Source organism: Clarias gariepinus, chromosome 19, assembly GCF_024256425.1.
Source record: "Clarias gariepinus isolate MV-2021 ecotype Netherlands chromosome 19, CGAR_prim_01v2, whole genome shotgun sequence".
Lineage (NCBI taxonomy): Eukaryota > Metazoa > Chordata > Actinopteri > Siluriformes > Clariidae > Clarias > Clarias gariepinus.
The window spans coordinates 11,192,881-11,219,540 of record NC_071118.1 but is presented as its reverse complement, the minus strand read 5'-3'; the positions used below and the strand labels follow the sequence as shown (position 1 = coordinate 11,219,540).

The window sequence follows — 26,660 nt, the reverse complement described above, 5'->3', positions numbered from 1 at the left end:
TGAGAACAACGAGAAGAGAGCTGATTAGTCCCAAAACGGTTTGGGATTAATCAGCTGTGTAGCCTCAAGAAAACCACTTGCCAGTTAGACTAATTGAAAAAAGGCTTCTGTTTGAGAGCATAGAGAATGAACTGTGGAGCATTGGAAGAAGGTCATGTGGTCTGATAAGTCCAGTTTTGCCCTGTTCTAGAATGATAGAGGCATCAGGATAAGAAGAGAGGCGGATAACGTGATGCACCCATCATGCCTAGTGCCTAACGTACAAGTCTGCAGGGGCTGTGTCATGATCTGGTGCAGCTTCGTAATGTGCCCAAAAATAGAGGTCAGCTAATTGTCTGAATATGCTGAATGACCAGGTTTTTCCATCAATTAATATTTTTCTTTTTTTGCCATCACAGGCATATTCCAACATGCCAGGATTTGTCAGGCACAATTTGTGAAAAAGTGCTTCAGGGATCATTTTCACACATGAAATTGGTCACCACAGACCTTAAGCGCATTGAGAATCTTGGTATGTGATGGAGAAGACTTTTTAAGCAGCAGTCCAACTCTCCCATCATCAATACAAGATCTTGGATAGAAATTAATGTGACTCTGAACAAAAAATAAATGTTGTGGCATTGCATAAGCTCATCGAAACAATTTCACGGCTGTAATCATAGCAAAAGGCTGTCCAGTGAAGTATTGACCATTTTTTCTTTTTACTGGGCAGTGTATCATAAGAAGAAAGCTTTAATTGGTCATAAATACATGACAGTATAACAACCGTTTTCTGACATATGCCAGCTTTTTAGGAATTGGGGTCAGAGTGTAGTGCCCCTGAAGCAGAGAGGCTTTAGTGCTTTACCGGAGTGTGTTACAGTGGCAATTTTGTACTGTTGGGTTTTGAACCTCCAGTCTTTTGATAATTAACCCACTCCCTTAACCGCTGAGTTGGCACTGCACCATAAGCATGCCAGTGTTTTTGTTTTAACCCATGGATGTGTGAGGCAAACATGATAATCACTCCAACACAGAAACAAAGATTCTTTGTGTGATGGTTCATTTTGAAAACTTTCATTTTGACTATCTTGAAACCACATAATTAATGTCTGGTTCTGTTACAAGGAGCTGACACTGTAAAATTCTTTATTGAATGCTAATAATTATTGGCAGACCTGCCGTAGAAGGCTAGAATAAATGTCAGATTAGATTTGAGAATTCAGAAGTGTTTTGGTATAATCTTCAAACGTCAAATATTCTGACGCTATACATAAATTCTACAGTGGTTTTACTATATATATAAAGAAATAAACTGGATACAGATACAATTAGGTTTCTAAGTGTATTTTCAACTTCCTGTCCCTGTCTTCTTCATTTCAGTGATGTGAAAGTAAATATGCTCACAGATTTAGACAGGAACCGTTTAACTTATCTTAAGTGTATTTTCAGAGTTGTGAGAGCCAAAAAAAGAAACTACGTTAAAAATGTAAACACATTATTAGGTAAATCTTAAAAAACGGTTGTGCAGACATTTGTGTTTTACATTCCAGGCTAATTCCGCAGCAAACATTTAGTGGTACCTGATACGACTTTAAAACTGAGCATATCTTATTATTAAACACATTATACATTAGCAGAGTTATCTCTAGTATAAAGGTGGATGTTATGAGAACATATCCTGTCGTTATACCCAAAGATATTTTTGTTGTTAACATGTTGTCTTCAGAACATGTTACCTGTTTCCAATGATTAAATTTGTCCATCAGTTAGAGGAAAAAAACAATATGATTACATATATAAACACAGACAGGTTTGAAGATTTATCTGGAATGATTTCTTTCTCCCTGGTTCATTCTCTGACACTGTCTTCTTTTATTCTTTGCCCATACTGCTCTGTACGCTGCTCTGTGTCATGGTAACATGGCTCCTACCCAAATGTCTGCTTAACAAAACAAAAGGGAAAGTCTCTAGGGTTTACACAGAATGGTGAGGAAAAACTAAAAACACTGAGTAAGCAGCAGTTCTCCAGGCCTTGTTGTTGAGAGAGGTATAAGGAGAATGGCCAGACATTGTGAGGTGACAAGAAGGCTATGGTAACATAAATAATCACCGTTTACTTCCATGGTGAGCAGAAAAGCATCTTAGAAAGTATAACCTTAGGGTAGATGGGCCGCACCAGCAGAAGACCATGTCAGATTCCTGAACAAAAGGGGCTACAGTGAGTCGTTCTGTTTTGGCAAACCTTTACCCACAGTAGCCTTGGTTAGGTTCCTGAGATTTCCATTCAAAAACTGTTATTAATACTATGTATAAATATCATCATGTTTTTATTTGACATAAATCGTATACTGGAGAAATGTATTATAGGTAGACAAGCTGTTTTGAGGACTCATACACAGGACTAAAATCTTTCTTCTTAATTTTTTTGCAGGTCTTTCTGCAGCTGTGCAGAAGTTTTCCCAGTCTCTTCAGGATTTTCAGTTTGAATGCATCGGCGACGCAGAAACTGATGACGAAATTAACATTGGTAAGCAACTAATTACCAGGTTGTTTGGGATTTCACAAAGTTTTCAGAGGGGGATCATCCGTATGACTTACCACCAGGAGGATTAGTCACCTAATCAGATGATGCTGAAATCAGTATAGATGTTTGCGTATATTAAAACCACCCACATTGGAAAAAAAAGGGTTTTTGTTATATATATAAAATTCCTAGTGTTAACCAGGGCTACAGTTTTGTTAACCAGCTGGAGTTAAATTGATTCTACTGGTGGTAATTCATTTTAAGATCCTGCGAATAGAATTAATTAAACTGCACAAGTGTCAGCTGAACTCTGAGGGATTTTACTGTGGTCTTTACCGTTAATTCATTTCCATGTTCTCGTTCCAAGCCACACAGCTGCCACAAGTCTCTGTCTGACACACATCTGAAAACAATCCTGCCTATTGCTGCTCCCGCTAGCACCACCACGCACCAACCCTGGCGCTATTCTGCTCTAAACAGTGATGTCTTTTCATCCCACTGAGGCAAAGTGCTGGCTAGAATTTAATATTCTCGAGGTGATGATGTGCAATTTTGAAACAATGCCCTATAAAAAATCGAATGAAAACATTTTGGCTTTAATATGCAACAGTGAAGGGTGAAGGGCATGAACTGATTGTTTAACAAGAATAGTCAGAAAGTCTAGACAAAATATACAGGAGGGTACAAGCTAGACATATCAATATACAGCACCAGTCAGAAAAAAAGTTTAGTCTAATTCGATGGCTTTTTCTGATTTTGGGCATCCAAAATATGCAATAATTTTCTTTGAGCAGTTGATTTTTAGATAAGGCTTCTACTTATGCTCTATAAAGCCTTTATAATGGCTCTAATCTGAGGTGCTGTTAATTAATGATTTTTGAGGCTAGTAACTCTAAATGAACGTCTCCTCTGCAGCAGAGGGATGTTTTGGTCTTGTTTTCCTAAGATGGTCTTCATGAGAGCCAGTTTCATCATGATGTTTAATAGGTTTCGCACATGCACTTGTGCAAGAACTGTTTCAGAACAGCTGACCTTTGTGTCTTAAAATAACAGCTGGCCTTTGTTCTTATTGTTACATTTTCATGTTTCAGTCATGTTTTTACCCTTTCAAAGAAATCTCAAGTATTGTTCTATAATGTAGCAAAATTCACAAAACAATAAACATTAAATTAGAGCCAGTCGATCATTTTGGAGACAGTCTTTCGACTTGTACTGTAGAAACAAATGACCATGTGAAAGGCTTACTCTTATATTTACAGTAATACCGTGTGAGGTTGAACAGCTCAGACTGGAACATTAGTGTTTCTCTCAGTTCCATGCAAATAAGTGCAGTTTAATGTCATTTTTAGACATGCAGAGTCTTGTATTACGAATTTACCAAAACAAATATTAATATTTCCAGTATGGTTATCTTGTTACTATGGTCATTGTGTCTATACTATTATGTCCATTTACACCGATCAATGATAACATTATACCATAAAACAAAAAGCCAAATATCAGGCAGGTTTCCCCCTTGGTACTTTGGGGCATGGCTCTTCTATGGTGTGCTGTGGTGTCTGACACCAGGATGTTGGCACTGGATCCTTTGGGTGCTGTGGGATGTGGGGTGGGGCCTTCATGGATCTGACTTGTTTGTCCTGCAAATCCCATGAGTGCTCTATCAGATTGGGATGTGATGAAATTGGAGGCCAGGTCAGCAGCCTTGGGCTGTTTCACTTCCCTAAAACTAAGAACAGCAAGTACATAATAACACAAAATTGGGGAAACCCACAACCTACAGTATGATAATGAGCGTGTGAGTATTGACCGGAGGTCCTACCACAGTTGTACAAATGGGAATAGATACGATGGTCGCCATTCACCTCCCTAATTTGACTTCAGAGGTTCCTAGATGGATGGATGGATATAGTATAATGAAGATTAAAACAAGGAATCACTGACCAAATAGAGATTGTTAACATGGCTAGATTAATGTGCATTATAACGCATTGCTTTTGAATTCTTTTTTCTGACCAGGTGTTTTTATAACAAAAGCTAAGTAGTTCTGCCTACAAATCACAGATTTATATTTATGTGCTCACATACAGTAAAATATCAATACATAATCATTTCTTATAGTAACATACACAGGAACTACATAAACAGATTTAAAAGACAAAAAACATTGTTGATATTGTTGGTATAAGTTGTTGATATATTGTTGATAAAGATATTGCTTTCTGATGCAGAAATAAGAGAAAAAAGTAATTCTCATTGTGGGTTCTTTGTAACATGCTAAATAATTTTTTTTCTAACAAATTGGTTTGGTGAGGGACCACCTGGACCAATCTTAAATGTTACTTAAAATGGATAAAATATATAATGTGTCATTACTAATTTGATAATAACATTTTTTATTGCTGGCAAATGTTTGTAATGGATGAGCAAAAAACACCTCGGGACATGCTGTTGATCAACTTCGATGTACTGTAGGAAGAGTTTACTTCACTTCACTTCGGCCTACATCATGTGATGTAAATAATTGTAAATAAAGAGCACATCTGTACTAACACCATATGGTATTTTAGGGGGTTCATTTATTTAAGAGTGTGTGAAGTAAATATATTAGAAACTTTAACGCAGAATTAAATCACATGTTTAACATTATGCAGCTAAATCCAAATATTCAACGACTGTATGAATTTATTTTCAAGTTAAAGAGATGAGGATAAAATTTTTAAATAATTTAACATAATCTTTATCTACGACATCTGCGTAGCATATTTTATTACCACAAATTACAGTACATTTCCATGCATGAGGCCCAGAAACCAAGTTTATACCAAATGCGGTTTTGGTCCAATGATAGTCCAAGGGTAGTTGAATGTTATGATAAGTGATTCAATTACAAAGCTACACAAGTTTCACACTAATGCCAATGGTCTTAGGACAATACAAGCATGAGAAAAGATGGTCCTATGTAATTTTGTTCAACACTGCAGCAATACAGTAGAATGTAGTTCTGGATGCTTATGCTTTACAATAAGAGACAATATGTGATAACACATGGCCACAGTTTTTCCTCTCTGGAAAATGTCAGAAAGGACACTCATTCAATCATTCTTCTTCAGTAATCAACAGGGTTATGGTGGTGATGACTTCTGTCCTAGGAACACTGAGCTCAAGGCAGGAATACACTCTGCAGGACATTCTTAGAATTCTTTTTTACTTGACCTTTTTCACTAGCCCAGATTGCTAGCTAGATTAAATTTATTATCATAATAAAAACGTATAATAAAGACTACATTTTTGTAGATTGGTGAATTAAAGGCCACCGATTATGTACAATTTTTACGCAATTTTGGACATTCAGATGGGTTTCAAGAAAAAAGAAAAAAACCTGAGGAATTATGTTTTCTGCTTTTTGGTTTGTCTCCCATTTTTGTATTGGCCAATTATGTTCTCCCCCTAATGTGACCTCATATAGGGGAAGCCCTTCCCCAGCTTGTTGCTCAGCTCTGCATGTCCCTGGCAGGACATGACTCATGATCATTTACATAGACACTGAAACAGCTGAGCACTATGGCCTTGCACCTCCGTTTGCGAGGGTTTGATTCCCGCCTCAAATCTGTGTGAGTGGAGTTTATTTTTGTGCATGCTTGGTGGATTTCCTCTGGGTACTCCGGACATGCAGATTAGGCTAATTGGCATTCCAAACTTGTCTAGAGTGTGTGCATGTGTGTCCTGAGATGGATTGGTTACTCATGTTATCAAGAAAACATTTTGAAATGCTTACCCATAATGCTTGCTTATACTGTAGCTTAAGTTTGTGGAGTATTTTGCTAAATCCATAGTTTGTCAAAGCCTTTTGGTTGCTAGCACGAAACATCAACCATAATTTTCTAAATTACTCTTCTAAGTTACATCTTAGTCTTATTCATACTCAATATACTATGTGCAGTTTTTTCATGGTTGCTTGAAAAGCCTTGTTTAGACTGGTCTCGCATATTAACGCAGCTGAAATATCTCATGCTGTGGATGAAGTACTGTTTACTCAGGGGGCTGTGTTAATAACCACAAATGTATAGCTTTGGGACACATGTTTGGAAGAGCTGAAAGCAAGAGATTACGACCATAGGGTCTCAGCGGAGTAGGACTCAGTCTTATCGCCAAACAGGAAAAAAGTTGTGTATTCCATACAGGAAGTGATGTAGCTGAAACAGCTCACTAATCCACTCAACCTAAACGACCAGAGATGAAGTGATGTAGTTTACCATTACCCATGTGGCCTTTGACAGTAAGTCTTTCCTGAGACAATGTCAATTGGTTTTAAATCAGATTTTGCACTTGTTATTAGCTTTCCCTGTTTTTTCTTTTTTTTTTCGTAGGTTTACGCATCTTACACTGCATTTCGATAAATGCACACAAAAATGCAGAAGTAAGATAGACATCTTTCCCTGTGTTTTTGTAGGAATTACTTTAGCAGATGGATGTTATGACTGATATGCGTGTTTTTTTCCTGACACATCAGGGACCTGTGCTTCCCGGTTAAGTCATGTTTCCACATCTTGAACATGCAGGTATTTTTCTTGCCAACATCAGTGTTTAAAAGGCACATCACTGATGGTGAATTTCCTCAGTGCATCTCTGTGAAAGTCTCTGTGCTGGTGTAAAGGTTTCAGGTCCGTGTATGTTGCTTTCATTTGTCTAGTTTTTTTTGTTGTTGTCTAGAAATGAAAACAGGAAAACAGCCCTTTTATGGTATATTAAAATTAAATATTAAAGTTTTTCAAGAAGTATTTCTTACCCAGTTTAGAAATAAAAAATTTATAAATCCGAATATTTAAAAAAATCCCAATAGCAGTGTGGCGTTAGGGTAAACGGATATTTTACTGATAATTCAGTTGATTTGTTATGGTTCATCTGGGCCAACACAGGAAAAAGGTCATGCAGTGATTTATTTTAGCCGGCACTAACGGAAATCTTTATCTTTAAATACACATACAGTACTGTGCAAAGGTCTTGAGTCACTCCATATTTCTTCGGATTTTGCTTCCAAAGAGCCAGACTTTCTTGTATTTTTAATGCAGTCTTAAGAAATAGTTCTCCAGGTTTCCTGAAAGATTTTTGGCTCTCATTTTCAGTCCAGTTTCTGTACCTGACCACTTCCAGTGGAATGTTTTTGTTTGTTCAGCCACACAGTGACTTATGAATCATTCAAGCATAAAAACTTTAGGCATGAACAAGTGAGAAACAGGTGCAGATGATGACAGATGATCAGGCCAGTGATTAGTACAGTATATTGGAATGCTAATGAGCATGAATGCTAATGAGGGGAAATGAGATTGCTGCTGAGGTTGTTACGTAAACATTTTGTTCCCATTTAAAAAAAACTACATGATTGAATAAAATTTAATATTGGCACAGTGGCATACATGTTAGCACTTTGGCCTTAAACCTCAGGATCCGGGTTCGATTCCCCCCTCAGGTCTGTGTGCATTGTTTGCATCTTCTACCCATGCTTAGTGGACTTCCTTCAGGTACTTCGGGTTCTTCCCACAGTCCAAAGACCTACTGATTAGACTAACTGGCATTCCCAATTGCCCTTAGTGAATGTGTGTGTGTGATGGATTGACACTCCATCCAGGGTGTACCCCGCCTCATGCCCTAAGTCTCCTGGGATATTGGCTTCATGCTCCTGCGACCTTGTATACAGGGTAAGTGATATAGAACATAAATTAATTAATTTCGTTTATATATTAAACTAGGTAATAATTACCTAGTGTTTGCCGAAACACATTCAGGTCATTTAATAACCTTTATTAACTTCTATAGCCCAACCCCTACTATAGTGGGGGCATAGAAAAACATGACTCATGGCCCAACGCCTACTAAAGTCTTAGTTCAGTTTCTTACACCTGCAGTCCAATTCCTAATATAGTAGGGTTTTTCACTTCCTTATTGCACTAAGGCATGTAGATGGGATGTTGTGCTTCAACCTACCACATGACGAGAGCAATGGACATGGCTGAGCCGACAATTTAGTGTGAGAATTGCAGGAAGAAATGAGAAAAAACACACACAGTATGAAGTAGCTTGGTAAAAAATAAAAAAATAAAAAAAAAAAACAGGCCAAGGCATCACCCATATAGAGGAAGAGCTTGAAAGTAAAGAGGTTCCTTTTATCCCCTAAATCCCCTTTAATCCCCACTTAATGAACACAACATACACTGAAAAGTGTAAGATCTGAAAGTCTTTATTCAGGGTAACAAATAAAAACTCTCTGTTAATTTATGTTGTAAGTTGCATGTAGCACCTTGGTCCTGGAGGAACGTTGTTTTGTTTCACTGTGTACTAACTGTATATGGTTGAAGTGACAATGAAGCCTACTTGAACTTAATATTAAGTTAATTCCATCCATCCATCTTGGAACCTCTGTAGTCCAACTAGGGACTGTGGAGGCCAATGGGGACCATTGCATTTATTCCTATTTTGTACAACCGTGCACTGTAAACCCTAATGCTCAAAGTAATCAAACATATTGAGTACTGTTAAATAATTACAATTAGTTTAAATTAATAGACCTTGATGAGTATTTAGAACTTTTTGGTATTTATGAGTTTGTAGAAATTACACTTTTCAAATTAGCTGAACAAATTTGATATTTTAAGTAGCCTATCTGTAAGTACTTAAGTAAAAGTAACTGTCACCTTAAAGTTCCACCAACTTAAAATCTTTCATTCTAGCGATTTTGTGTCTGATGTCATCAGGGCAATAGGGCACTGGTGGCTCAGTGGTAGGTGTTTCACCTGCCATGCAAAAGGCCTAAGTTTGATTCCCAAAAACTGGATGAAGTGCCTGTCCCAAGCCCAGATAAAATGAGAGGGTTGTGTCAGAAAGGGCATCTGGCGTAAAACCTGCGCCAAGCTTGTGTGCAGACCGGATTGTCCTCTGTAGCGACCCATTGCCGGGAGCAGCCAAAAGACAAACAACAATTTATTTGATTTGCAACAACTAAAAAAAATGATAATTGCTATTAAATAGTATGAGTTAGGCTACTCAATAATGCAAGTAAAGAACGATTAATATAAATAAGTACAACAAGCTTAAAAACTTAAAGTTCTGTTTACTTAAAACTGGGTTCACATTCACACGCACATTCACACACATTCACACACTATGGGCAATTTGGGAATGCCAGTTAACCTAATCTGCATGTCTTTGGACTGTGGGAGGAAACGGGAGAACCCAGAGGAAACCCACTAAGCACAGGGAGTCCATGCACACAGACCCAACGAAGAAATTGAAACCAGGACCTGAAGGTGCAAGGCGACAGTGCTAACCACAAAGCCACCATGCCACCTATTAGGCTAATTGAAATTCCCAAATTGCTTGTAGTGTGTGAATGAGCATGTGAGTGTATCCGACCTCAGGCCCTAAGACTCTTGAGATTGGCTCCAGGCACTCCTGATCCCTATGCACAGAGTAAACTGGTGTAGACGATGAGTATACCAGCAGGCTTGAGAGAATGGTTATGGCATTTCTATGCTAGATTATCATTTTAACACCAATTTTACCATAGCCTTTGGTGTCCTGGTGTGACCATACATCAAAACACTAACAAACTGGTAAACTGTGTAAATATAAATAACCCGAATTAGAACATACATTACTTTGCTGTATAAGTTATGATAGCTGAATAATTCACATGTCTCTTTTTATCACAGCTCAGTCATTGAAGGAATTCTCTCAGCTATTAAACACAGTTGAAGAGGAACGACGAAGACTTGTAAGTAAATATGTTTCCTTGTTTGTTTGTATTATATGGTCTTCTGTGTTTTATATATATTCTTTTAAAGCATTTATTGTGTGTTATTTTAGAATTTGGCACTGAAATCTAGCTCTCATTCTAACAAGTGCATCAGAGTTATGGGAAACGTGCTTTAGTCAAACAGATGCTTGTTTTGGGTCATGGCTTTTTTTGGGACAGAGGGGAAGCTGCACGTATGTGAAAGCTGTCATGAAGCATCATCTCTTTTGGAATGTTTTGGAATTTTTCACTTTGTACATGTTTATTTTTCCCAGCCTAACAAAGCTAATAAGGTGGCTCAAGAAGGTTTATGTGTTATCAGTTACAGTACTGCTACTATTGCTATTATGTGAACCAAAATGTGTAATGAAGTAAACAAGTAAGTAAGGGACAATAGCCCTTGCTACAGATTTCTATTCTGAGCATGTGTCATTGCCATGATTCATCCATACATACTGGAGTACGGCTGTTGTTAACGACTAATATCTTGCATCAATCCGGACTAGGGCTTATGTTTGTGTTTTCGACCGGACTTAGTCTGGGGAACAATCCACTTACTTGGACAACCCTATTTGTCATTAAGCCCTGTTGATGTTCTTGTTCTTGTTTTAAGCTCTTTATAGACAGAATCTGAAAATTTGGGAAATAAGTATGGAATATATGAGAGATTATATAAAAATTGAAATGATCAGATTGTCCCTGTTGACCAAGCTGAGGGCGACGGGGGGAAGGAAGAACTCCCTTAGCTGGCAATAGGAAGAAACCATGAGAAACCGGGCTTAACAAGAAACACATACTCATTTGGAGGATAACTGATATCAGGGTTTGATTTGCAGTCATACTGTGTGTTAGGCAGCTGGAAGCTCAAAAACTAGTGATTAACTACTGCTATTGATTAAGTTCAAACCATCTTCATGGTCAAGTGGACCTGTCCCCAGTTGACACACAAATCCCAAGCAGACCACGCGGGGCCTCCATGCGACAAGATCTCCAACCAGAAGCGGGCCACCAGGATGAGTTCGGAGTGCAGTATATATAGTGCAGTGTGCAAGCAGGAACTCTGGAAGGACTAACTATGACAATGTAACCAAAAGAGGAGAGCCAGAAGCAAACACAGGCATGAGGGCTCCCTGGGAAGTAAACCAGTCACTCCATCGTCAACCAACATGAATCCACAAGTCTATTCATGAGTCCCCCAGATGTACACTTTTACAATACAAATCTATTCACAAAATGCTCGGCTAAATAAATAGGTTCTCAGCCTAAACTTAAACATTGAGTCCTGAACAATAATTGGAAGGCTATTCCATAACTTTGGGGCTCTGTAAGAAAGAGCTCTGCCCCCTGCTGTAGATTTCATTATACACAGTACTGACAAGCAGCTTGCAACCTTTAAAGTACTGTAGGTGTGGCGGATGATGTGGTGTTTTGTAGGCCAATAGTAGTATTTTAAGTGTATTTTTTCAGTCTCCATCCATATATTCAGGGATGTCACAGTCTCGCGTGTATAGTTTAGCCATAGCTTTCCTGCAATTTGAACCGCTCAGACTTATCAGACGGGTAGCAGTTACTTTTGCTTCATGCTCACCTTATTTGACTTTTGAAATCAGTACAGTTGGAATTAAGGTGTAACTGTGGTCTGTTTAGTGCTAAACTGCCTGCCAACTAACACACAGTAATGCAGATCAATTCCTGCTCTCTGTTTCACCCAAATGAGGATGGGTTCCCTGTTGAGGCTGGTTCCTCTCAAGGTTTCTTCCTATTGCCATCTCAGGGAGTTTTTCCTCACCAGGGACTATCTGACCATTTTGATTCATACACATTCAAATTCCATACAAACGTAAATAATTCTTTTGAATTTTTGTGTGAATTTTTGAGCTTTGTGTAAAGCTGCTTTGGGACAATGGCAATTGTTAAAAGCGCTATACAAACAAAATAAAATTGAATTGAATTGAATTGAGGGGAAAAAATGAGCTGCCTACAAATAAGCAGCAGCCACACTGAACTACAGCTGCTTGATTTACATTGTATCATGAAGTATGTATTAGGGGTTTTGTGGTAAAATTCTCCTCCTCTTCTGCATGCTGGGACTTTCTTTTTAGCATTGATGTTACCTCTTCTGATGTTTAGGATGTAGTGTAACATTCTGTAAAAAAAAAAAAAATTAAAAAGGAAAAAAAAAACCTTGCCAATTTAAACACTGAGAAATGAACTTCAATTTGTAGATGCATTTTTTTCCTTGCAATTTTATAGAACAGTTTATTTAACATTGGGATTATCTAGTTTAACATTGTTGACAGGGGGATATAAATATTTGGGCTTGTAATATTGGAAAAGATTTGGGGTGAGACAGATTGTCTTACTTGATAGCTACAGTAGACTCATAGCTCCAGTGAAAAAGTAGTAAAGAAAATGTAGAGACATGTCAGACGTGTTCTGGATGAGTAACTACCATAAGAAAAAAAATACATCATGTCATGACGCATTCCTATTCTTATGACACAGAATGAATAAAGATACAGCATGAATAAAGAGGGTGAGTCAAGAATTATCTGCACTCCGTTCATATTCCTCAATAAGAAGCCTTTGGAAACAAAATTTGGTCCGATACTCTAAGGAAGGTGAAAGTTACTTAAAGAGAATCATTACTGGTGACAGGACATGGATTCATCACTACGAGCCTGAGAGTAAACGGCAGAGTATGGAACAAAAATATCCGACGACCAAGAAAAGTTCAAAAGTTAACCATCAGCTGGAAAATAATTGATGCTTATAGTTTTCTCAATATTAGAAAATTGTCAGAAAAAAGGTTCAACAATAAACAGTGCTTGTTACTGAAAACACAAAGCTTCGTTTAGATGTGTTAAAGAATCCTCCCTATGGTTTTAATCTTTCTCTATCAGACTTTTACCTGTTTGGTCCCCTGAAAGCAGCCCTATGATGATTAAAATTCATTTCTGATAATTAATTAAGGACAGTGGTGCATTCGTAGCTTGCAGCTCACCCTATAACGGGGGAATATAAAAGCTTGTTAACAGATAGACAACGTGTATTGAAAAGCAAAAGATAATAAATAAAATAATGTATTTGTCTTTTCTAAAAGTTAATTAAAATAAGTTCTACATTCTAAATCTTGACTCCCCCTTGTGTATAAGTTTGCTAGCAAAACATATAGCAAATAGTAAAAAACTGTAAATCAGTCTTAATCATAGTGTTGAAATGTAATTTTTTTGTACTTAGACAACATTTTGTACAAAACCATATTATTTTATACATTCACTGCAAACTTTAAACTTCTGTACAAATCACACCATCAGTGATCTCTCACTATAATATAGTACAATGTATTGTTATATATTACAGTACTGAAATTATATTGTCACATTCCTCAGCCCTAGATTTACTCACTTGGTACAGATTTAGAGTAAATTTTTATACATCATCTAAAAAATCAGGAAGTTTCTGCATTCTCTGTTTCTCTCTCTGTTGCCACATGTTGAGTAAAAAGCCAGTATTATTCAATGTCCTTTCCTGCCCCTTGTGGAAAATATGCTTCAGCACATTACTCACAGTAAAGAAAATTAAGACACATGTGGAATTTAATTTAGTCATTGAGTCTGACATCAAAGCTGATGCTGTAATGTGTTTCCCGGAGCAGTGAAACGTGTTGAATTAATCTGGAATCAATTCAACAGTACTTTTTTTTTTCTTTACATCTCTCGCTCTGTAATGTTGCCTGTTCACTCCGGTCCACTGTTGTGTACTGGAATGAGAGGAGGTCAGTGGAGCTGTGCGAGGAGCCCCAGGGGGAGAATTACCCAGCAGCCCCCTCCAGCCTGACTACTTCCTGTAGACTATGGCTCCGTTACGCTCCATTCTCCCAGGCTGCTTTGCCAGGCCTCTTAGGATGACAAATACCTCCGTAAAAAAGAAAGTCTCAGACAGCACTTTCATTCATAGATGTACAATAACGAGACCGAAAAGAGTGAATGACTCCACGTGAACACGTTGACCTCCCTCTGGGGAAGCAGCTGGAAAGTTTTTTTCGTCATTGTTGTTACAAGAAATTCACAAGACACTTATAACATATCGTAAATCATCTGGGATGTATTATGCCAGAGAACTACTAAGTGTTTAGTCTGATGTGTTAGAAGGTGTAGGTATTTATTTATTTATTTATTTATTTTAATGACAGAAGTTCACATGGTAGTGGTTCAAATCATAGGTTTTTATACACTACAGTTTGTTTAGTATAGAGTTGTATGGTGAATGACTCACACCATATATGTGTAAAAAGCAGACCAAACATCAGTTGCTTTTTAAAAATTATTATAATTATTTAACCTTTATGGAAGGCGTTTCCAGGGCCAGTGCTTTGCAAAGAACGAAAAAAGAGAGGTTGTTGAAGGGAGGACTGTTGGACTGTTTATTGCTGCTATAAAGTAAGTGATAACAGGAACTTTCATGGATGTTCCACAACCATGTAACTATAAACAGAAAAACATATGGCCCTTGTAATCATTATTGAATTGCTTAACAGTTCTGGGCATGCTGTTATAAGAAATAAATAACTGTTACAGCACAATCCGAAGAGTTTTATTACTGACTTATTACAGAGAAAATATCATTAATACCTTAATATGTACTGTATCTTTGAATATCACCTGACATCCTCCCACTGCATATTCATAGTGTTTGGAGTACATACTGTAAGCTGAGGCAGGCAGCCAGATATATCTGTTTTAAAAGGGAGGCATTTTCCCACATGATGGATCGGACTGATGTAAGAATGAGTTTCCTCTAAGGCGGTAAAAGGCCATGGGAACTTGTGTTATGAGAGATACACTCAAGTCGAAAACATGACTGTCTGGCCAATGAAATGAGAAAATCCTTAGCCCTTGTAAAGTGCTGAAAGGCCACTTGCTTTAATGAGTCAAGCACTTACTGTCAGCTCCTGTGTGGAAGTCCGTCACCTCGACATGACCCAGTTTGTATTTAAAAATATTATTGTATTTATCAAACTTTGTTTGTTTTTTTTGCACTTTAAATGAAGTAGAATTATTAATTATACATTTAGTAAACATGTTTAGGGTACAAAATATTTCTTTAGGGTCCTGTTAAAAATGGAAGATGGAAGCATCACGTCCAGGAAACACACGTCAAGCACGCATCTCTCAACAGCAAATTTGTTACTGCTCTCTGAAAGGTCCATATCTTACATCTGGAGCTGCTAGGAGTCAGACCAACTCCATTAGAAGTTCAGGTTGCATTAGTTTTGACCTAGGCAGATCAGGGATGTGGAGACAGACTGTCAATTTGGTGGGGGAGGGCTGTACACAGGCAAGCATGTGGAACCTATTTTGGGCAATTCTCTAGTGAGACTGGAAGCCAACCACTTTGGTGCCTGGGAAAGTATATAAAAGGAACTTAAGTATGTAATTGTGTGTTGTTCCAGTTGATGCTATGAAACGAAAGTGCTGCTAATTATAGTACCATTATTGTACAGTATATGAGAAGAGTTGCTCTGAATCATTTTTGTGTGATTTTGGTGGTGGGGATGGACAATTAGGATGCCAGAACTGTGAACTAGCTCACAGGTGCCAAGCCTTTTTGATGTTTCATGGTGAATTCGACTCATTTTCAGATTTGAGAAAAGACACAAGCAAAAAAAGTGATTATATATTAATTAAGAGCAGCATGTTTGCTTAGTGGTTAGCACTGTCGTCTTGCACCTCAAGGGTACAAGATCGATCCCAGCCTCGGGGTCTGTGTGCATGGAGTTTCCACTGTACTTGGTGGAAGTTTCCTCCGGGTACCCCAGTTTCCTTGCACAGTCAAAAGACATGCAGATTAGGCTAAATGGTGTTCAGAAATTGCATGTAGTGATGAATTGGCACCCTGTCTAGGGTGTATGCTATGTCGTGCCCTAAGTCTTCTGGGATTTGCTAATGTCAGCTGCCCCCATAATCTCAGCCACAGAAACTAATCTGACTTATTTCCTGCTCAATCAGTCTCTTTCTGCCTGAGTGTGAGCAAACCTGGAGTCGGTTGAAAGGGATAAAGCAGACAGGCAAACAAATCCAAATTGTGTGGCAAAATAAATGGTGAAAAAAACTGGCGAATAATCAGTTATTCAACAGAATTAACATGGATAAACCAAAATCCGAAAATCAGAAGACCAAAAAACAAGAATATGAACCTGGATATTAAACACAGAAGAAAAATCAGGCATACACACTGAGTGATCGTTGGTAACTTCAATAAATAGAATTTCATGGTAACTAAAATACATTTCCTGTTATACAGTTGCACTACTACTTTTTGGGTTCTCCATATCTCATCCGAGGGTGTTTGTCCTTATCATTGTTTTCTCTGGCTTTGTCATTAGAGACAATTTGATAAAGTTGTAAATGTATCCTATTTAAAATGTATATCCATAGGCAATGTTTCTATAACGCTGCCTTATGACTGTCCATTGTTAAAAAAGCCAAGCAAATAAAATAGAATTAAATTAGAGATAGATTTAACATCAATTGAATGTTTAAGGATTTTATTTTTAAGGTTTGTGCGTGATTGCATGCATGGAAGTGAAAGGTGGAATTGAAGCTGTGTGGTAAGAACAGTAGTTCTAATGCAATGAAGTAATAAAATTGCCATTTTATATTATATTATATAAATATTATATCTTTCTTTAATTTATCATGTCTATCATTTTTGCATTATGTACAAGGCAATTCACTATTTCCAGACACACCTTAAATGTAATAACTAAATAACATTACAGAATAATATTTGCATGCCTGTTGAGAAAGCAACAGATGCAAAGATGCCTTTGAAAGCATTTCTAAATAAAATAAACTTTTATAAAGAACACTAAATAGTAATAAAATAAACTTAGTCGATATTTGGAGTGAAAACTCTGCTTGCAAAAATCAGTAGTGCGAGGTACAGGTTTATGCGTTTTTATAAGTGAAACAGCTGGTACAAAATTGCCTTTGTACAGATTCATTCTTGACAGCATTAATTTTTTGATAAGGAATTGAAAACACTTCCAGATGACTACCTCATGCATCTGATGAGAGAATGCCATGAGTGTGCCAAGTTATCATTAAAGCTAAATGTAGCTCCTATTGAAAATCTGAAATACAAAATATATTGTGGGTTGTTTAAAACTTTTTCTTTAACGACATAATCCCATATTTGTCATTTAATAGTTTGATGTCTTCAGTATTAATGTACAATGTTGAAAATAATAAAAAGAAATGGAAAAAACACAGGCGGAAAAATGTGTCTAAACTTTTGTCTTGCAGTGTATACTGTATGTGTGTATTTATATAATACTTATTTTCTGTAAATATGTGGGGGTTTTTTTGTGATAATGATGCTGCCACTTATAACAAGTATTACATACATATCTAAGTCCAATCCAGTCCAATTCAAACCGGTCACTTAAGCAACCCTGAAAACCCTGAAACACTAACTTGCCTATTTAGAATGGTTTTGAAACACATTTTTCATTTTTCCCAGAGAACTTATTCCCACAGAAGTGGTTCTTTGCCTAATTATGGGTTAAAGTCTATTTGAAAATGGAGAATGTTTGGGTTTTTCAAAAAAAAATGTGAACATGTAAGATGTCAAGTTTTAATTTTGTTACAATCAGTTAAGTACAAATTCCCTAACATGATACTTATTTATTATAACTAAGTCTGTTCCAGCACTGCTCATTTTACTGGCCGTATTGTGAGCTAATATTATTAAGTTCTTGTGTAAAACCAGTCTAAACTCTCTAATCAAGATTGCATATTTTCATTGTATAAATGGATTGTTACTGTACTAGATTAAGGATCGCACAGTGACCCAACAATAGCAATGTTCTTCTAAATCACGCTACAAGGACAAACTGCACAGCATATTTTTACGAGGTTCTCAGACTCAATCAAAACTCACAGGAGTTCCAATTGATTTTTTTGTTTGTTTTTCAGAGAATCTGCCTACTAAGTATTACTTTTAAACTTTATCAAATTTAAATTTAATACAGATCCAGAATGCAGATGATGTCTTGATCACGCCGTTGGAGAAGTTCCGCAAGGAGCAAATCGGTGCTGCTAAAGTAAGTCCTCCAGATTCCTATTGAAAGTTTATGCTTCACGTTTCAGCAGAGAGTCATTTTTAGCCTTATTGCGACATAATCCTGTACATAATTTAATGTAGGTCCATGCTGAGACTCTGCAGGGAAGGGGGGAAATTGCAAACACCTGTTAAGTAACAGCAAAATTATAACCAGATTTAGTAATGCCACATGCACCAACGTTAAACGAAGACCAAGCACTAAGTGAAGCCACTGCAGCCCCATGATATATCCACTAGATTAACAGCTTCATAATCTTGGCCCTGAACCAGAGGTTTCAGGCTATGAAACAAATGCTAGTGTTTGAAAGAAAGGTTCTTATTAAATTGTAGTAATTGTAGACATTACTTCACAAAAACTTCTGTGCATCTGAAAACAATTCAGTATTTTGTTTAGTAGCTCCCAGGTGAGTGAATGATTACAGAGCTTCATTCATTGTACTCAGCTAAGTTTTAACTAATGATAGACAGACACAGTAAACAAGCTAATATTTTGCTTCCACTGAATGGTATTTTTAATACAGCCATTTCTCAGAACTGAAACAAAGACGTCATCTTGACTATCATCTTGGCTATATTCCTGGGCAGTTATTTTCAATCACTGAGGTGACTGTCTCTTTTTTTCTGAGTGGAAGGACTATGTACATAAATTAACCACCACATGCTGCCCCATTCATATATTAATCAGTCTCTACCTATGCAATCTCTGAATAAAAAATCTCTCATCCATCACAAGGCCCTGTACATACACATTTGTTTACACTGTAACATATGGTAGATGGAAAGCTTTTTAAAAAGTTACATAACCAGTAATCCAAGAATAGTATCAAACCAGAAACCCTTGACCTTTGAGGTGCCAATGTTACCTGAGCACGCCCTGTGATTTTAGGGTATTGAGGACTAAAGGTTTGTCACCCAGGAACTAAAAAAGCAGAAATACGAGATAGAACCCTATCCTTCCCAACACCTCGAAACTCACAGGATTGCACGGACGTGACTGCTACTTAACATACTTAGATAACACTCTGGGATTTAAGAACCCATTGGGAAACTCTAGTGGTTAAGAGTTGGGAATTAGGATGCAGTCTGCTGAGTCCTGATGAGCTGGAAGTGTGGCCTACTTCAGCCAAGCGCTGCCTGATGAGCTCACTGCTGAAAGATCCAAAGCTGAAAACACGCTGCCTTATTTGGGAGTTTCAGTCCCAGATTCTTCAGGCACAGCTGAGATGGAACTTGCTCAGCTTTGACATTTAGACCACAGAGGCCAAAGGGAATGGTTGTTCGGCTGTTCAACCTCCTGCACAAAACCGGACACATACACATGAAAAATGAGGGCATAAACACCACATTACTGACATCTCAGTATCTCACCACAAATGCAAATGTCTACACCTTCATCAGACCACACACCAGGAGTAATACTAACACTGCGAACATCAATGATTTTTTTTCTTGAGGCTCATAGTACTCTGTATATTCTGCTTAGAACCCCTAAACAAGGGCCCTCAAGGCCCAGGAAGGATGATGTCATTGTTAGTCAGCAGATGGGCTTCAAGTAAGCATGTCAGAAATGCGATTCTTCTGCTTTGTCGCTTGGCAAGTCTGCAGTCTGCTGAGTGGCCATGGAAGGGTCATGGGAAAGGTTCGGCTAGTGGCGTAGAGGAAAAACAAACAGGTTGGATCGGATTTCAGTTGCAACTTAAAGAAAGGAATTGTTCTTCTGAAGAACTAAAAAATACTAAATTTAAGAATTTCACAAAACAAGACTTTAATTTTAGTTGAGCATAAGCTCCAATTTGGAATTTTCATCACGTCATACTTTTTCATCAGCGGCTTTGCGGTTGTATTGTTTTATCCAATTATATCATCTTGAGGTTTGTTTGTTTTTTTCACAGATATATATGTAATGCTATGTTTATAATTCACCTGAACTTAGTTTTAGGATGTTTACCTAAAATGGACACCATTCATGAAAGATTGTCATTTGTTTGCAGTACCAAAGTAGCAAAAGCCAAGAGCTAGACAGATTTCATTAGTTATACATTGCTTATATGCCACTATAAACTCATTAAGTATTTAAAAATTAGTAATTGCCTGTGATTTGCTGTTGATAGCAAGAGCAGCCATGTTGGCATGATATCTTTTGCTGATCTCTAGCACAGCTTCCTGACCTTCCAAGTAAGAATTCCGAACTGAGGGGGTATTTCCTTTTATTTCTTCCTGGTCAAAAGTCTAAAATTCATAGTATTCAAAGTATATCTTTAAAACTGAGCTAACTTGCATGATTTCTTGGTAGTTTATTTTACAGTTAAATGATTTCCACTAGGTGATCAATGAAACAAGTAATTTAATAGTAATATAAAATTATTGGCAAACATCTACAGTTAATAAACAGTTCTACGACTATGGACAGTTTAAACATGTGACAACGAATATCTTGGACACATCATTATAATAAGATTGTAGTTTCCAAATGTGGATGACTAAAGGGGTACTTTAGCTATAGCCGAAAATATTAAACTTAATTAAGGTTATGACTGCAGACAGTTAAAAATAGAATTATAATAAATAAAGACTTGCCAAATGACACCCACACACAAAAAATCCACATATTTTTATATCCAATTGAGATTTTTTCCCCCTGTGCCATTATATCAATTAAAGATTTACTTAGGATCTGGAGAAAACTAGAATTTTCTGTTTTAAAAAAATGGCGCAGGCATTCAGTTGATTGTCAATTTAAGCTTAGCTAACCATATTGTACACATTACTTTTGAATTGTTAGTGCAAATCAAACCGAATTTAAATTTTATTTGTCACGTACACTACCATTCACAGTATGGTATGCAGTGAATGCTTATACAACTGTTCGTGACCTTAATGAGAGGAAAGGTAGGATGAAAAAGAAGACAAGATTTAAAAAACATATTTTACTGCAATAGGAAAAATTCTATTAAGATCAAGGAAAATTATAAAATTTAAAAGCTTGTGAGTTAGCTATTGCATATTCTGGTTTGTTAAATCTACAAATAAGATTTACAGGCCCATTGTTTAAGTATTAATTAAGCAAGAATTTCTTTACAGCTGTTAAGGTTCTCAGTTCTCTATGGTTAGTGCTTCACTTTCCTGATATGAATCAGCAGTTTCATGACTGCTAATGCTTAATATCTCAGTAACCCACCAATCTGTTTACTGTCACGCTCTGCTGTAACACTACATTGTGAAACGTTTGTGATGTAAAAATTTATGATTCACCTTCATGATTTGGGAATATAACCTTTTTTTTTGCTGTCCTCATAGTAGATGGTCAAAGTTAAATGAGCAGCTATTGAGTCAAAATTAACTAGCTAGCATAGTTTGCAGTTGTGGTTTGTATGATTATTATTTTTTTTTAATTCAGAGATAATGAAAGCTATTCTTAAAGTTCCTAACCCTGTTGTCTTGTTCTTTTTGATTTCCAAGGCTGCAATAATTCCAAAAAAATTTATGCTAATACCTTAGTATGTTAGAGATTTGTTAACTTTTCTACTTAACCTTTCTACAGTATTGTCAATGAAATGTCAAACTAAGAATTAATCAAATTTAATTCATGATCTTGAAATATTTTTTTTTCCTGTTCTACTTAGTGCAAGTAGTAAGGTGAGCATGTAGTTAGCATACTTTGTTTTTATTAGATAACTAGCATACGTTCTAGCTAGGTGATTGCTGATTATTTTTTATTTATTTTTAGTTTCCTGTTATCACACAGTTATTTTAATAGTATTATAATGTCTTCTTTTGACCTGTTATCTACAATCTTCCTCATTTGGTTTGCTATGTCAACAAAACTTATTTTATCTTCACAAAACAAGCTGTTATCTTGAGATTACAAGAACAGATTACAAGTACATTATCTGTAGATTGTAGGACTGACAAGTGCTTTCCATTTCAGATTTTTGTGTCATATAGCGAATGAGGTTGCACAATGTAATCACGTAAAAACGACTTCCACTTACATATTAATTAATAATTAACCTTAATGGTTAAGAGTTAGAGCAATGAGTGATGGTGATAATGCTTAAAGCATTTTTTTCCCTCTCTGCTACACTCCTTATTGCTGAGTGCTAACTTCAGGAATAGATTCGTACCATTACTGTTTTTGTTGTTTTTGTTAATGTTTTTATTCTTGTTTTGCATGGTAATATTAATATTTAAATTCATAAGTTAATAAGGTAATCAACGGCACATAATTACATTTTAAGGACCTCTTTAACTACATGTACAGGATGCAGGATACCACTCTAGTGACAACGAAATGCACATTTATTTATTTTTGGGGAGAGAGACTACCATAAATCACAAGTTTTATGACTTTCTGACACCTCAGTAACCTACCAGTCTGTTTCCTTCCTTCCTAAACATTGCAGTGTTAAATTGTACAATTGAGGTATGAAACTCAAGATAATTTCCTCTATGTTTCTGGCCTTTTTTTAATGCTATGTTGAAATACAGTTAATAGAAATGTACCATTTCAATGACTTTGCATGCAACTTAACGTTGGCCCAGTGGACAGGAACACGCACGCCACCTGCTGGGCAAAAAGCCATTCAGAATGCCTTCTGCCCATATCCATTCAAATCAAGTAAACAAATGGACATCTTCAAAACATTTTAATGATACATTTGCACGAAGTTTGTTTGGCCTGTTATATAACTTTTTTTTTCTCACAAGGCATTTATCTTTGTAATTACAGTAAAGGAAATTCCAGTTTTGTAATCAACATTATCTTTTTTCCTTAAAGGAGGGAAAGAAGAAATTTGACAAGGAAACTGAGAAATATTATACACTTCTGGAAAAACACCTGAATTTGTCCTCAAAAAAGAAAGAGACATTTTTACAAGAGGTAACATTTTATAAGCATTTTAATTAACTTTATTTTACCTTCACCATGTCTGATTTGTCATTTGATTTTTTAGTGCCATCTCTTTAATAATTAAAGCTTTTTGTCTGGCTGTTTTTTAGGCAGATACCCAGATCAATAAGGAGCGACAGATGTTTTGTGATGCCTCTCTTGAGTACGTCTTTAAGATCCAAGAAGTGCAGGAGAAAAAGAAATTTGAGTTTGTTGAGCCGGTGAGGATACAATGATTAATTATTAACTAATTTAATAGTTTTTCCTGTAAGATTTTTAATCTGTAAACATAAACACATAACCATTTAAAGTGCCTTTTACAATTACTGGCAGCACTTGTAATGATTAGTTAAAAGAGGTAGGAAAAAGCCACCTTTTGGGATTTGATACGTGCATTTTTTGGGATAAATAACAATTTTTTTCTAACCATTTTCTTGTGAAGTTCAGCACACTTCTCCCTTATTTGGTTTGTGTGTTTTCTTTTTTTGCCATGTTGATGGATGACTAAGGGAATTTGGCCTCTGTGTCACCTTATATATGTACCTTAGTTAATCAGGAAGTTATGGATAACAGCTTGAAGGTTCCTACACACTTTAATCAACTTTAAAAATTTACTTTTTAAATAGGCAACATGCTTCAGTTACAATGTGATTACTATAATTTCCAGGGTCTTTTTCCAATCTTTACAAGGGGTGCCAATAATTGTGAAGGGCATTGTAGGTGTACACATTGGACAAACTGAATCATTTGGCATTTCTCTGTCTTGAGCCTAAGTTGTGGACGTGCTTGGATGTCTGAGAAGTTCCTCTTCCTTAGCTTTGTAGTTTTGCAGATGACAGTACAGTTTATTTTCCATGACTTGTTAGCTGGCTGTGTAATCAGTGCAACATAGAAGAAGGAAATGTCAAATACCAAACAGTTTAATTCTGAAATCTCTCTCTCTCTCTCCCTCTCTCTGTCTCCCACTCACCCTTGTTCTCTCGTTGTCTCTCTCTCAGCTCCTGGCTTTTCTCCAGGGACTGTTCACATTTTACCATGAGGGTTATGAGTTGGCGCATGAATTTGAGCCATATAAACAGCAACTTCAGTTCAACCTACAGAATGTAAGAGATCCTGTTACACATGATGCTACACATGCTGCAGTAACATAAAATGAAACACATACTGTCTGCTTAATTCATGCGATTTTTTAATTTAACTGTCACTGCATGGTATTACAATGTAACAATATACACTGACATTTATTAACAGACCTACCAGCTCTGTATTTTAACATTGAATTATGCTAATATGAGTTATTAATCAAAAATATGCCTACTTTTTCATTTGCCAATAAAACGGAAGACAAGCACATGTAAATCAAGAATGATTTGAACTCTGCAATATGAACTGACACCTTTTGGCAACCCTGTCTTCCTTTTCTTGTGTTTGTAACATAAGTCATGCAGTCTGTCAGTATGATATTTTATAATATTTAATAATATGAAATAACATGGGACAATGTATTTTTATGTATTTTAAAATTAGTTAATATAAGGCACATAAGGTACATGAATACTTTACATAAATAAAAGTAGAGATACCCTAGGTAAAAATATTACTTGAGAAAAGAAGAAATTCTCCATTTACATTTCTATAAAAGCAAAAAGTACCTTTAAACCTTTAACCTCTAAAAGTATCTTTAAATGTACTTAAGTACTGTAACAAAAGTATTGAACTTCTATTAGCTCCCTGTAGCCTTCAAGTTGTAGGGAAATCTCTCTTTCTTCCTCAGTAAGTGGTTATTAGTGCTTCAAATACCACATACCACTTTGATAATGCAAAGCCAGGCACAAATGTAGTAAAGTATAAAGTATAGATATTTGTTGTAAAATCTAGTAGGGTAAAATCAAAAAGCTTCCACTAATAAAACTACTCGAGTAAATTACAGATACATGAAATATATACTTATATACAGTAACAAAGTAAATGTTAGTTACCTTCCACCTCTGTTTATATGTAGCATTCGTTAACTATATTAGAGAAACTTTAGGTTTTGACCAAGGAGAATAAAATATGAAAATGTTGACCTAAATTTATGGGGGCTTTGTTTTAATTATAATGAGAACTAAAATGTTAAATGCACTTTACATTAAATTAATTAAAAACTGTGAGGCATGCTTTTACTGCATCAAGTTTGTTTAAACAATTTAAGAGACGAGCTGTGAACAAATGTGAACATTTGAAGCAACAATTTGCAAATGATTGTATTTATTTACAGTTTTACCGCACTCTAATCACTTAAAATGTACCATCCAGCTAAGTTTTCATGATTATTTCTGTCACCAAACAGCTCATACTGCATAGCATATTATAATATTTTGCCCTCCTCTACTTTTTTTTTTTAACCAGAAATGGTCAACATGCTTGTTTTTCTGTCTTTTTAGACTACTGGCTCTGGACAAATAAATGAGTAAATAAATGTGAACCTAATTACACACTGTAATTTATTGAAAATAGCAGACATTATGATCTTGTGATAGGCTTCACTGATTAGTGTAATGAATGTAAAAATGAATGTAGCCAAAACAATTCACGATAACCTCCAAAGCTTCAGTCAGTTATGTTTTTGTGCACTTACTAAAACAACAGTTCATTGTTTTATCTCCTTGTAGACGAGGAATAATTTTGAGAGCACCAGACAGGAAGTGGAGAATCTGATGCGAAGGATAAAGTCAGCAGAACAGGACTTCAAAGCTCCTGGACAGTGGACTATGGAGGGCTTTCTTTATGTACAGGAGAAGCGTGAGTATTCTCCCAGTACAGATTACAAAAATATTCATTTACTACTGTGAAAATGTTGCGATCTCATACAGTAATAATAATAACATTTCTGTGTTTAATACTTCCTGAACTACTTAACTCACAATCATGTAGTTTAAAGCTATGTATTTTGCATATATTATATACAGTATATACATGTATTGTGTGCAAATTAGAATGATGAACACACGCTTAATACACACTGTTGCTTTTTTTTTTTCCACTCAGTTGTCTTCCTTTCTTCATGAGATTTCTTTTTTTCACACATCCTAAATGTATGATAAATAAGGTCAAAACCTTTTTTCGATGTCATAGATGTCGTTTTTGTTGCTGGTGTTTTAATTGCAAATTGATTGGAACCTTCATCCTAAAAATTGTAAAATTCAACAAAAAAAAAATTCTCAATTCATTATTAATATTATTATTATTGATTTGTTTGTTTGTTTGTTTGTTTGCTCGCTCCTCTCATGCTATTGAACATATCGGGCAATTAGTTCTGTCATTTCTTTAGCAATAGTGGTATTTACTGGGCGGGAGTTGCT

The 26,660-nt window shown here is 36.2% G+C and overlaps 1 protein-coding gene across 1 annotated transcript in view; it reads left to right on the top strand.

Annotated features, from left to right (window-relative positions):
* Positions 1 to 26,660, top strand: part of arhgap42a (Rho GTPase activating protein 42a) — a 45,685-nt gene that overhangs the window by 2,794 nt on the left and 16,231 nt on the right. Inside the window, exons 2-8 of the mRNA XM_053477956.1 lie at positions 2,414 to 2,509; positions 10,216 to 10,277; positions 18,337 to 18,408; positions 23,206 to 23,307; positions 23,427 to 23,537; positions 24,315 to 24,419; positions 25,971 to 26,100. Coding sequence (XP_053333931.1) covers positions 2,414 to 2,509; positions 10,216 to 10,277; positions 18,337 to 18,408; positions 23,206 to 23,307; positions 23,427 to 23,537; positions 24,315 to 24,419; positions 25,971 to 26,100 — 678 coding nt within the window. The remainder of the gene's footprint in view (positions 1 to 2,413; positions 2,510 to 10,215; positions 10,278 to 18,336; positions 18,409 to 23,205; positions 23,308 to 23,426; positions 23,538 to 24,314; positions 24,420 to 25,970; positions 26,101 to 26,660) is intronic.